This window comes from Myotis davidii, unplaced genomic scaffold (assembly GCF_000327345.1).
Source record: "Myotis davidii unplaced genomic scaffold, ASM32734v1 scaffold1004, whole genome shotgun sequence".
Classification (NCBI taxonomy): Eukaryota; Metazoa; Chordata; class Mammalia; order Chiroptera; family Vespertilionidae; genus Myotis; species Myotis davidii.
Window position 1 is genome coordinate 178,460 of NW_006295184.1, and position 13,716 is coordinate 192,175.

The window sequence follows — 13,716 nt, forward strand, 5'->3', positions numbered from 1 at the left end:
AGAAGTTGGGAGCTTGAGACTCCCTCCCGATTGAAAAAGACAACCGTGTCCTCAGTTGCCAGCCCTTTCCACGTGCGCCTCCTTACCTCTGCACTTTACTTCCGTACCTCCTCTGAGTCTCAGTGTGCTTTTCTCTTTTCTTCTAGTTGTAGAATTTCCACTCAGCCAGTTTTCCTGTGGTTCTGGATGATGTCCGTTTTGTCTTTTAGTTGTATTTTTGAAGTGGTTGTGCGAGGCAGCAATTTCAGGTGTTTACCTATGCTGCCATCTTGGTTTCTCCAAGAGATGGGATTTAAAGAAATTATTGTCAGCTTTTCACAAAGCAGTTTTTGGTGCAGCAGTGGAAGTGCCCTTGGAGCACAAGGGTGCCTTAAGCTGACCCCATGGAGCCACAGCTGCCTCAGCTGAGTGCACAGGAACACTGGCCACCCCATCAGCTACCCACCCAGCTGCCCACCACCTTGCTTCTTCCCTTGAAGGACTGCCTGCCAGAGGGGCAGTGGCGGTGGAGGCCGAGGGGACTGACAATAATTGAGTCTTGATAGCTATTGGCCCATTTGTGTGTAAGGTTCGTCCTTAGGTGGTCTGTGATGATTGGATTCAGCCACAGTGTATGAGCTGCTGTGAAGGTGCTAACTACATGAAGTGGAATTTGCCTCAGCTGAGTCTGATACCTGTTGAGATCTTTCTTCAGATATGCCACTTTTATAAATTTATTTTTTATTTTTTTTAAATATATTTATTAATTTCAGAGAGGAAGGGAGAAGGAGAGAGAGATAGATATCAATGATGAGAGAGAATCACTGATGGGTTACCTCCTGCACATCTCCTACTGGGGATTGAGCAGGAAAACCCAGACTAATGGACTGACCGGGAATGATTTCAGAGAGGAAGGGAGAGAGAGAGAGAAACATCAATGATGAGAGAGAATCGTTGATTGGCTGCTTCCTGCACACCCCCTACTGGGGAACAAGCCCACAACCCAGGCATGTGCCCTTGACCAGAATTGAACCTGGGACCCTTCAGCCTGCAGGCTGACGCTTTATCCACTGAACCAAGCCGGCTAGGGCATGATATGCCACTTTTGAAACTAATTGGATTCTGCTCTGTTGTCTGAAGTTGGCCAATGGGTACATGTTGGTTCTGCCAGTGACTCACCTTGGACACCTTTATGGAGCTACAAAGTGATTCACAGTTTGTGGCTCCCTTTGTTGGGCCTGCGTGTGTGTGGGAAGGACCAAGATTTGCACTAAGGCCACTTCCACTTGCATCGAGTCTTGGAGCAGGTCAGCAAAAGGTCCAAGAATCCCAAGATCCACATCCACCAGCTGGCTGCCTTTAGACTCAGTCACTGAAAGAACCTCTGGTGGTACTCAAGTTGCAAGAGGAAAGTTCTTAAGAGTCACCAGGTTGAGGTGAGTGGTGTTCACGAAATTGATAGATTCAGACTTGGTTCTCTGCTGGGTCTGAGTCCTTCTCAACAAAACTCCCAGGTTATACTAAGTCTAGCTGCCATCAGCTTGTGCTCACAGACCTTTGCTGTTGGGTGGGTTATCAGAATGAGGCCAGTAGAGTTTATCAGGCCCAAATAGAATAAGATTTGGCTGTGTAAGGGGAAGTTCTACACCAGTTGGGCATGTGAAGGAATAATGTTCCCCATCCTAGAGCCATACCACTTGGTGTGTTATAGATTTTGCAGTGAGCCTGGGTTCAACAGTGTGGGGTCACCAGGTGTTGCAAGACTGGGACTAGTGAAACTCCCTTGAGGGGGAGCACCAGTCAACTTTACGGAAAGATAGGAGGTGGATGTTTTGTGGAGTAGCCCCTACACCAGAGCCACACAACTCAGTCACTGACACCTTTTCAGTCTGCCCAGACCTCTGTATCCCTGCCCAGTAAGCTGACTTCTCAGCAGGGTATGAGCTTTGCAGGATGGGATGACTGGGAGTTCAGAAGGTAGTGGGGCTACCTTCTGTATTTCTCTAGGCCAAGGGTGGGCAACCCCTGGCACGTCAGTAACTTGCTGGCATGCAAAACCCCCTCTTATAATCTTCCATTTACAATTGTGAATCTTTGTTCTCTGTGATGAATTTTTTAAGTCTCGTAATAGGAGTAGCCTGATGGATGAAAGTAGTAGCTCGTGCATATCTCTGAAGTTCACGAAATATAAACCTGATATAAGGTCTCTGTCATCAGTGATGCAGCAGCAAAAGTCCCACTGATAATATCAAACAGAGTCATAAAATTTTCTTTCGGACTATCAGTGTACATGTATACGTTAAAAAATAAGTGTATTTTTCATCATCATATACTGTGTTTTTGTCGCTTGAATGAATTTTATTATTTCTTCAAGGTTCTTCACATATGTACACCTTAAGAGATATCAAGTAGGCGTAACAGGTTCTCAAAAAATTAGGGTTGGCACGCAGAAGAATTTTGAGTCAGAGATTTTGCTGGTTTTGGCACGCAGAAGAATTTTGAGTAAGAGATTTTGCTGGTTTTGGCACTCACTCACAAAAAGGTTGCCCACCCCTCCTCTAGGTTGATGCCATAAGGAGAAGAGTGCTCCACCCCAAAAGATGTCATCTGTGGTGTGTGAGAGAGACTCTAGGTTGATGCCATAAGGAGAAGAGTGCTCCACCCCAAAAGATGTCATCTGCGGTGTGTGAGAGAGACTCAGCATAGGGTCCCTGTTGTCTGTTCCTTCACCTCTCTTTCTAGAGCTACAAACCTGTCTCTTTTCACACACCTCTCCTGTGTTCTGCCCTTTTCCCACTGGAGCCCAGAGTGAGTAGCTCTGAACAAGATTTTGTGTGTTGGCCCTTTAAGAGGGCATCTTTGTTTCTAGCAGACTCTTATCTCTTTCTTGTGACTGAATCCCTGCTGAATTTTACAGCCAGATGGTATGTGGTTGCTTCTTCCCAGCTCTGTTGCTCTGGGCTAAGGAGCCTGCTGTAAGGTTCAGTTCCCACACTTTTCAGGGGGAACCTTTGCAGCTGCGATATCCCTCTAGAACAGTGGTTCTCAACCTTCTGGCCCTTTAAATACAGTTCCTCATGTTGTGACCCAACCATAAAAATATTTTCATTGCTACTTCATAACTGTAATGTTGCTACTGTTATGAATTGTAATGTAAATATCTGATATGCAGGATGGTCTTAGGCGACCCCTGTGAAAGCGTCGTTCGACCCCCAAAGGGGTTGCAACCCACAGATTGAGAACCACTGCCCTAGAGTGTGTCCCCCTTTCCCAGACCTGACCTCACAGGTGGCCCCTCCTGGTTCATCTCATCCAATTAATGGGGTCCAGATTCCTGTACTTTTAAGGTCTCTAGGTTAGTTCTCCAAAATGATAAGTTTATTTATTAAGTTGATTCTATAGTTTAGCTGTGAATCTGGTTTCGTCCTAAGAAGTGGTGAATGTAGCTTCCATGTATTCTGCCACCATTTTTGTTGTTAGTTTTTTGTTTTAACAAGTATTTATTTATTTATTTTTGCATGTAAAAAATTTAAATCTTTATTGTTGAGAGTATTACAGATGTCCTGCTTTTTCTCCCCGATTGCCCCCCTCCACCCAGTTCCTCCGCTGTCCCAGACCTTCACCACCCTATTGTCTGTGTCTATAGGTAATACACATATGCATATAAGATCTTTGGTTAATCTTTTCCAGGCCCCAACCCTCCTTCTCTCTCTCTTTCTCTCTCTCTTTTTCCCTCCTTCTCTTTAGAGTTGTCACTCTTTTCATATTTCCATGCCTCTGATTCTGTTATTCATCAGTTTATTTTGTTCATTATATTTCTTGTTCATTTTTTTGATTTTTAGATTCCATTATTGATAGATATGATTTATTGCCATTTCATTGTTCATAATTTTTTTATCTTTTTCTTCTTCTTCCTTTTCTTAAAGAGTACCTGTCAACATTTTATGTAATACTGGTTTGGTGATAATGAACCCCTTTAGGTTCTTCTTGTCTGGGAAGCTCTTTATCTGACCATATTCTAAAGCAGCGGTCACCAACCAGTGGTCTGTGGACCACTGGTGGTCCGCAAAGTCCGAAAGGTTGGGGACCGCTGGTTTAAGGAAACCTTTGGAGCAGCGGTCACCAACCGGTGGTCTGCAGACCACTGGTAGTCTGTGAGGTCTGAAAGGTTGGAGACTGCTGTTCTAAAGGATAGCTTTGGGTAAAGTAATCTTGGTTGTAGATCCTTCCTATTCATCACTTTGAGTATTTCTTGCCATTTCCTTATGGCCTGCAAAATTTCTGTTGAGAAATCAGCTGGCAGTTGTATGAGCACTCCCTTGTAGGTAACTGCTTTTCTCTTGCTGCTTTTAAGATTTTCTCTTTATCTTTAACCCTTGGGATTTTAATTATGATGTTTTGGTGTGGGCCTCTTTGGATTCCTATTGTTTGAGACTCTGTTCTCTGACATCCCCATAATTCAAATGTTGGTACACTTGAAGTTGTCCCAGAGGCTCCTTACACTATATTCATATCTTTAAATTCTTTTTCTTTTTGTTTTTGTTTTTAATTTTTTTATTTTATTTTATTGACTTTTTACACTGTCATTTTTATCAAATAGATTTTCAATTCCTTGCTCTCTCCCTCTTTTCCTTCCAGCACCCCCATGATGCAAATGTTGGTATGATTGAAGTTGTCCCAGAGGATCCTTACACTACCCTTGGATTCTTTTTCTTTTTTGCTCTTCTGATTGGGTGTTTTTTGCTGCCTCATATTCCAAATTGTTGATTGAATCTCTTGAATTATGTAAATTATCCTTTATTTCAGTTAGTGTATGCTTAATTTCTGACGGTCCTTTTTCATGTCTTTGATTTTCTCACTAAGATCCTTGAAAGTTTCACTAAATTCCTTAATGCTTTCATTAATTCCCTTGAAGCTCTCATTAAGATCTTTGAGTAACCTAATAACCATTGTTTTGAACTCTGTATCCACTAGTTTGCTGGTTTCCATTTTTTCATTTGTAACATACTAGTATTTCTTTGTTTCTACATTTTGGCTGCTTCTCTGTGTTTGTTTCTATGTATTAGGTAGAAATGTTATGTCTCCTGGAATTGGTAGAGTAGCCTGTAGGTGTCCTGTAGGCCCAGTGGCTCAGTCTCTCAGTCACCTGAGCTGGGCACTCTAGGTGCTCCCCTGTGTGGGCTGTCTGCACAGTCTTCTTGTAGTTGAGCCATGATTGCTGTTGGTGTCACTGGAAAGAGTTGACCTCCAGGCCAATTGGCTGTAAGGTCCATCTGTATCTACAGTAGAAAAGCTTCTGTGCAGGAGACACCTCTATGGAGCAGGACTTGCTTAAGTAGGGCTTTGGTGCTGAGTCTGCCCCTTGAGTGTGTCACTTGTGGATGCATAGAGTTGTAATCTGATATGGTTTGTCCACCAGGTGTCCTGGCCCTGGGGCCTCCAGGGAGGTACAAAGTCAGCCACTGCCTGGGACCACCTGACAGGAGCTACACAGAGATCTTCAGATGGCTGCTACTTGTATTGGGCTAAGAAATGCCCAGGCGAGGCCCAGCTATGAAGCAAGATAGGCTGGTGCCAATGCCAAGTCTTGGGCCTTTAACCCCTTCCCCGGCAGAAACGTGTATACTCGTTTTCACAAAATGTTCTTTTTCAGTCGTCGACGAGTATACTAAGAAAATATGGTAAAAAAATATGGTTTATAGGAAGACGAGTTACAAACTGTTTTCATAACCAGCATCAAAAATACTATATAGAACCAAAATAAAAAAATTAGTCTGAAAAAGAAACGTTTTTAACAAAAAAATTGTTCGGGAAGGGGTTAATTGATAGGTTTCCAGCTATTGCTTGTTTAAGAGATTTTAGCAATGTCTGAATTCTGAGCCAAGACAGTCCATTCATATGGAAAAGCATCTGCAAACAACTTGGATGGGGTGGAGTCTCAGGGAATCACCAGGGCAGAGCAAACAGTGTGGGCCACACTGTTGGAAATAGATATGGCTGCCAGTCAGCTCTGTGACAAGGGAGGTCCAAGTACAGGAACAATGACCCCTACAAGCACCCCTGTCTGGGAGAAAGCCACCCTCTGTGTTCTTGCCCTGATGCCAGACAGTCCAGTTCCTTCTTGTATGTCCCTGGATTCCCCCAAAGCTTTCGCTCGGTGCTGAAGCTCAAATGTAACAAGACCATGTAAGTTCGTGCATGGGCCCTGTAAGAGGAACACCTGGGACTCCAGCAGCCTCCATGTCATTCAGCCACAATCCCTGCTGGTTTTTACAGATTGAAGTTACGGGGACTTCTCTTCCCAGCTCTGGATTTGAAGTTACGGGGACTTCTCTTCCCAGCTCTGAGCTGGGGTGTCTGGTGTGTGGCTAGGACCCCCTGCTTCTTATGGGAAGCCTTGGCGATAACCCTCTTGATTCAGAAAAACACCGCAGGTGGGAGTCGGACCAATCTGTTCCACACCTCCGCCCCTCCTACCAGTCTCAGTGTGCTTTCTTCTTTATTTCTGTAATTGTAGGACTTCCATTCAGCCAAATTTCAGGCAGTTTTGAATGATGGTGGTTCTGTATTTTAGTTGTCATTTTGGTGTGGTTATGGGAGGTGAGTGAGTATAGGCGTTTACCTACACCACCATCTTGGTTTTCCAACAAGTGTTCTCTGCCACCATCTTACCTACTAAATTCTTTTACCTCTAATTTTTTCCAGATAGTATGTTGACTAATAATTTTTTAAGCTGCCTTCTAGTTAAGACTATATATATTATTTTAGCTACGTAATTATTCCTGTTTTATTGAGCTTTTTAAATAAAAAAAAAATCAGTAGTAGTTCTTTATTTAATCACCCCTTCAGCATCTTTGGGATAGATTATGTGATCTTTTTTCTTCATCAGCTCTATTGGTATGTGGAATTATCTTAATAGCTTTCCCCATATAAGACCACTTTAACATTCTTTAAATAAACAACACTGGGTCTTTCAGTGTGCTCTTTTATTAAATGTTTAGAATTTTTACATTAGTTTTCAGAAAGTTGGAATATAGTTTCCTTTTCATGAATAGTCTTTATTTAGTGTAGTATCACTTCATGAAAATAGTTTAGAAGTCCTTTTCTTTCTTAATTCTCATAAGTAGAATTTGGATGACCTATTTTTTAAGGCTTTAGTAACCTTTTAAATGCTGCTTTCCTAGGAAAAGGACATGGTAAGTCTGACCATATTCTATGCCAGTGATGGCGAATCTTTTGAGCTTGGTATGTCAGCATTTTGAAAAACCCTAACTTGATTCTGGTACTGTGTCATATATAGAAATTTTTTGATATTTGCAACCACAGTAAAACAAAGACTTATATTTTTGATATTTATTTTATATATTTAAATGCCATTTAACAAAGAAAAATCAACCAAAAAAATGAGTTCACGTGTCACCTTTGACACGCGTGTCATAGGTTCGCCATCACTGTTCTATGCTCTATGGAAATTAATTTGTATCTCTTCAGTGTTCAGTTTGGTAAATTATATTTCTTTAGAAATATTATTTTAGCTATGTTTTAAAATTTATTGGGGAGATAACCCCTTTATCAAATATCCTCTGTCTATATTCATGATTATTTTAAATATTTCTTATTTCAGTGTCTGTGCTTTCTGTTTTCATTATATGAACTAATGGTTTATCTTATTTTCTGATTTGTTTTTGCTTTATGTATTAGTTTTTTTTCTTTTTATTAACCTAATTCTGCTTTTATACAGTTAATGCCTTTTCTGCTTTGCATTCATTTATTATTTTTCTAATTTTTTGAGGATCTTAAGTTGTTTTAAATTTTTTATTGGTGTTTTTAATTCCCTTACATGCATTATGATTAAAATTTATAGATACAAAGTTATTGTAGGGTTTTTTTTGAAATTATTACCATTGTTTGTTTGTTTTTTTTAAATATATTTCATTGATCCCCTACAGAGAGGAAGGAAGAGAGACAGAGAGCCAGAAACATTGGTGAGAGAGAAACACCGATCAGCTGCCTCCTGCACATCTCCCACTGGGGACGTGCCTGCAACCCAGGTACATGCCCCTGACCGGAATCGAACCTGGGACCCTTCAGTCCGCAGGCTGACGCTCTATCCACTGAGCCAAACCGGTTTCAGCAATTACCATTGTTTTTAAATACAAAAATACTATTTTGGATTTTATTTCCATATTGATCTAAAAGTTATTTAATATAGACTTCTAAAATTTCAAGTGGATTAACTTTTTAAAATTCTGTTATTTCTAGTTTTAGTAAAAAAGTCTATGTGATTTCAACTTTTTTATATAAACCATCCATACTAATAAAAGGGTAACATGCTAATTAGACCAGATAGACCAGATGTCATTCCAGACGTCATTCTGGATGTCCTTCCTGACAAAGCCGGGGCCTGAGCCAAGCCACTCGGAACCCTAGGTGCCTGCGGCCAGCCCAGGCGAAGCTGGCCTGGGTCCTGGGTGCCTTGCGGCTGGCCAGAGGGAGGGAAGCCCAGGTCTAGTGTGCCTGTGGCCAGCCAGAGTGAGGGAAGCCGAGGTTCTGGGTGCCTGAAGCCAGCCACAGGGAGGGAAGCCCGGGTCCCAGTTGCCTGTGGCCGGCTAGAGAAGGGAAGCCTGGGTCCTGGGTGTGTGGGCTGAGGCAGAGGTGGTTAGGGGCAATCAACCAGGCAGGCGAGCAGTTAAGGGCGATCAGGCAGGCAGGCGAGTGGTTAGGGGCGAGTAGGCAAGCAGGCAGAGTGGTTAGGGGTGATCAGGCAGGCAGGTAGGCAAGCAATTAGGAGCCAGTGGTCCTGGATTGCAAAAGGGATGTCCGACTGCTGGTGTGGGATCAGGCCTAAACCGGCAGTCAGACATTCCCTGAGGGGTCCTGGATTGCGAGAGGGTGAAGACTGGGCTGAGGGACCCCCCTTTCATGCACAAATTTTGTGCACTAGGCCTCTAGTATTATCAGAATTGAAAAAGTCATCCTTTTTCTCTCATACACAACTCATTCAGTACTTAAATTTTCCTATGGCTTTTTCTCCTCTTGGGTAGGCATATGCTGGTCTGTATTCAATGTGACCTTTGTTAGCAAGTATTTTACACTCCAGAAACTACAAGACCTTTGTCCCTATTAGTGGATTCCTGACATATATCCTTTTTTTCCCTTTTGTTAAGGAATTCATGAGAACTTCAGTAAGGCATAAACATTTACCTCTGTCTGAAAAATCATTGGTACACATTTCTAGGAAATACATAAATGGCCTTGCCTCTGAGGGAATGGAAAGCAGAAGACCTGAGCAAGGGGAAAAAGGAACAAAACCAGTTGAGCATTTGTAAAATGGATGAGTAATTGAATAGGTTTAAAGGGAAGATTAGCCCTAGCCGACTTGGCTCAGTGGAAAGAGCGTCAGCCTGTGGACTGGGGGGTCCCGGATTCAATTCTGGCCAAGGGCACATGCCTGGGTTGCCGGCTTGGTCCCCGGTAGAGGGCATGCAGGAAGCAGCCGATCAATGATTCTCTCTCATCATTGATGTTTCCATCTCTCCTTCTCCCTTCCTCTCTGAAAGCAATAAAAAGAAATATATTTTAAAAAAATAAATAAAAAAAATAAAGGGAAGATTAAATAAGTAGAACTCCTCAGTATCTTTTTAATATGTCAAGACAAAGAAAAAGTAACTCATAGCTATGTGAAGGAAGGAATGAGTATTATAGAGAATATTGCATAATTAAGGGTATATAAGCTGTAATAAGATGCATAGGAGTACACAGTCACCATTTTCCATTTATATATTTAACTGGACTAGTTTGGATAAATAAAGGAAATACTTAAATCATTATGGTAAGATATCCTATATAATAAAAGACTAATATGCAAATTGACCGAACAGCATAATGACCAGTCACTATGATGTGCACTGACCACCAAGGGTAGACACCCAATGCAGGAGCTGCCCCCTGGTGGTCGGTGTGCTCCCATAGGGGGTGGGCTGCTCAGCAGAAGCCAGGCTCATGGCTGGCAAGTGCTAAATATGTCCGAACTCACGGGGAGAGGGCCTAAGCCATCGGTCGGACTCCCCTGAGGGCTCCCAGACTGCAAGAGGGCACCGGCCTGTCTAAAGGACCCTTAAGTGCACAAATTTCATGCACTGGGCCTCTATTATAGTAAATATACTAAAGCCAGATTAGAGACAGAGAAATATATGGGAATTAAATGAGTAAAACATATTATGTGCTATGAATTTATTTTAATATTTTAATTTTATCTTTTTAATCCTCACCCACGGATATTTTTTCCATTGATTTTTAAGGAGAGTGGAAGGGAGAGGGAGAGGCAGAGAGAAACACTGATGTGAGAGAGACACATCAATTGGTTGCCTCCTGCACAAGTCCCGACCAGGGTTGGGGCAAAGAAGGAGACTGCCAGTGAGGTAAGTGACCTTGACCGGAATTGAACCCAGGACCCTTCAGTCCACAGGCTGACACTCTATCCACTGAGCCAAACCACTAAGACTGAATTTATTTTTTAATGGAGAGTAAAGTAGAGATTGTGTTTTTTGCCCTTAAAGAGGTTTAAGGGTAAGAAAATAAGCAGAATAACAATTGGAAAAATTAATAACTATATCATTTCAACATAGATATATAAAATATATATACATATATAATAACACAGACATGTAACAAAAAAAAACAACCCACCCAAAACATCAATTTAGATACTGTCAGTAGAGCTAGCCTTAAAGTAAGTGACTTTTAAATGAAGGGCTTAGGATGAGAAGGAGCTACCATGTAAAAAGCCCAAATCAGATTTGTGGGAGATACAGCAAACTAAAAGCCTAAAAGATGAAAGTAAGTTGGGACATGTTCTACGATCTCAATAGGTCTCTCCAAGTAGCAGTGAAGAGGACAGTGCTGAGATAATGTGTTATAAGCAAAGGCATTTTAACCATAGTAAGTTTGATTTTATTCTAAGAATAAAGAAAAATTGTTGAAAAAAGTTAAGTATGAATTTTTTTTTATCTTCATCAGAATCATATGGAGAATATTGAAATAGGACTGCTCAGGACTGTAGAATCCGATCCAAGAGATTTAGGTTGTATCTAAACCTGAGCATTTGTAATAAGTTCCCTAGTGATTCTAATCCACATCTCAATTTGAAAACCACTGACTTATGTTTACAGGCATATCTCGGAGATATTGTGGATTTGGTTTCAGACCACTGCAATAAAGCAAATATTCACCTTAAAGAAATTCACACAATTTTTTTTCTAGAGACTATTCAGTTATGTGTTCACTATACTGTAGTCAATTAAGTGTGCAATAGCATTATGTCTAAAAAAACAATATACATAACAACTAAAAATTATTTATTGCTAAAACATGTAAACCATTATCTGAACATTGAGTATGTCATAATATTTTTGCTGGTGGAGAGTAACATCAAAGATCACTGATCATAGATCCTCATAACCAATATAATACAAAACGTTTGAAATATTGCAAGAATTAATAACCAGAATAGAACACAGAGACATGAAGTGAACAAATGCTTTTGGGAAGATGTTGCTGATAGACTTGGTTAATGCAGGGTTTCCACAGCCTCCAATTTGTAAAGAACATAGTATCTGTGAAGCACAATAATGTGATGCGCAATAAAATGAGGCATGCCTATAACTAATACCCAATCTTACATGAATTCTCATTTTTTTTCTGGTGTTCCCTTATGTTTTTTCTCCTCAAATTTTGTAATAGCTTTAGAATTTCATTGGTCATTACTTTGTCATTTTATTATAATTATTTACTTATTTTTTGCTGTAGAAATTTTACTACTTTCAGAAAAAGGAACTACATATTTGTTCTCTTGTTTTCTTTCAGATTTGGAGACCAGGTATGAAACCAAGAGGTTATCCTCAGAAAATGACATTAATGAAATAAACTTAGTCCAGTGGAAGATAATGGAAAGAATTAACACACATGGCCTTAAGAATCTAATTTTAAAAAATAATTGGGAATCCAAAAAAAATTTTAAAGGACAAGAGGGATATTTTGGACAAGTGAAAATAACATCTCAAAAAGTGTCCTCTAACCAGAAACACACATCTCTTACTCCACATCAGAGAATTCATTTTGTTGAGAAACCCTATGAATGTAAAGAATGTGGGAAGGCCTTTAGAGTACGCCAACAACTTACTTTTCATCACAGAATTCACACTGGTGAAAAGCCCTATGAATGTAAGGAATGTGGGATGGCCTTTAGACAGACTGCCCACCTTAATCGACATCAGAAACTTCATATTGTTGAAAAACTGTATGAATGTAAGGAATGTGGAGAATCTTTCATGTCTGGCTCAGACCTTAGAGTACATCAGAAAATTCATACTGGCCAGAAGCCGTATGATTGTAAGGAATGTGGGAAGGCCTTCAGAGTGCGTGGGCAACTTACTCTCCATCAGAGGATTCATACTGGTGAGAAACCCTATGTATGTACAGAATGTGGAAAGGCCTTTAGACAGTATGCACACCTTACTCGACATCAGAAGCTTAATACTGCTGACAAACTCTATGACTGTAAAGAATGTGGGAAAGCCTTTTTGTGTGGCTCTGGCCTTAGAATACATCACAAACTTCATACTGGTGAGAAACCTTACGAATGTAAGGAATGTGGGAAGGCCTTTAGAGTGCGACAACAACTAACACTCCACCAGAGAATTCATACTGGTGAGAAACCCTATGAATGTAAGGAATGTGGAAAGACCTTTAGTCGTGGTTATCATCTTATTCTTCATCACAGAATTCATACAGGTGAGAAACCTTATGAATGTAAAGAATGTTGGAAGGCTTTTAGTCGTTACTCACAACTTATTTCACATCAGAGCATTCATATTGGTGTTAAACCCTATGACTGTAAGGAATGTGGGAAGACCTTTAGACTACTCTCACAACTTACACAACATCAGAGTATTCATATTGGTGAGAAACCCTATAAGTGTAAGGAGTGTGGGAAGTCCTTTAGATTGCGCCAAAAACTTACTTTACATCAGAGCATTCATACTGGGGAGAAACCCTTTGAATGTAAGGAATGTAGGAAGGCCTTTAGACTTAATTCATCACTTATTCAACATCTGAGAATTCATTCTGGGGAGAAACCCTATGAGTGCAAGGAATGTAAGAAGGCCTTTAGACAGCATTCACACCTAACCCATCATGTGAAAATTCATAATGTAAAACTATAAGAAAGTCTCAGTCCTATGTTGTAGAACCTTTATGGGTGTAGTAATTAATTCCTTTTGCTTCATACATACAATCATCTTGGCATATGTGGTTTTGTAGAATTTTTAAAATGTGGTAATTTAGAAAAAAAAACCTTTGAAAATGGCAGTGTGTCCTGAGCCTTGTCCCAGAGCAGATAGAACGAGCAACTAAATCGAATAACATCCACCCCAAATTGGCGAAGTAGACACAGCTGGTGAAACAATTTGCAGCCGGGAAGGGCAGAGGACACCTGGAGAATGGTAAAATCAGGAATCTGGGCTGGGGAGAACTGCAAGACCTTCCAGCCCAGAGGGTCAGAGGGAAACCGCATGACACAGAGTCCGTGTCCCTTGGGTCAGGCAAAGCATCTGTCTGTGGAAAGAAGGTCTGCAGGACTGCTGGTGGCAGGGGATTCTAGATCTGGGTCTACAGTCACGACAGACTGAGCCCAGAGGGGGCATTCAGGACAGCTGCCCAGACCGCACTTTGCAGGGA

The 13,716-nt window shown here is 41.0% G+C and overlaps 1 protein-coding gene across 3 annotated transcripts in view; it reads left to right on the plus strand.

Moving 5' to 3' along the window:
* ZFP82 (ZFP82 zinc finger protein) overlaps nt 1-13,355 on the plus strand; it is a 53,869-nt gene extending 40,514 nt beyond the window's left edge. For all 3 annotated transcript variants that reach the window (XM_006769856.2, XM_006769857.2, XM_015567892.1), the window contains one exon: nt 11,845-13,355. In XM_006769856.2, the coding sequence (XP_006769919.1) occupies nt 11,845-13,202 (1,358 nt within the window). In that variant the 3' untranslated portion in view covers nt 13,203-13,355. The remainder of the gene's footprint in view (nt 1-11,844) is intronic.
* The last annotated feature ends 361 nt before the right edge of the window (nt 13,356-13,716 follow it).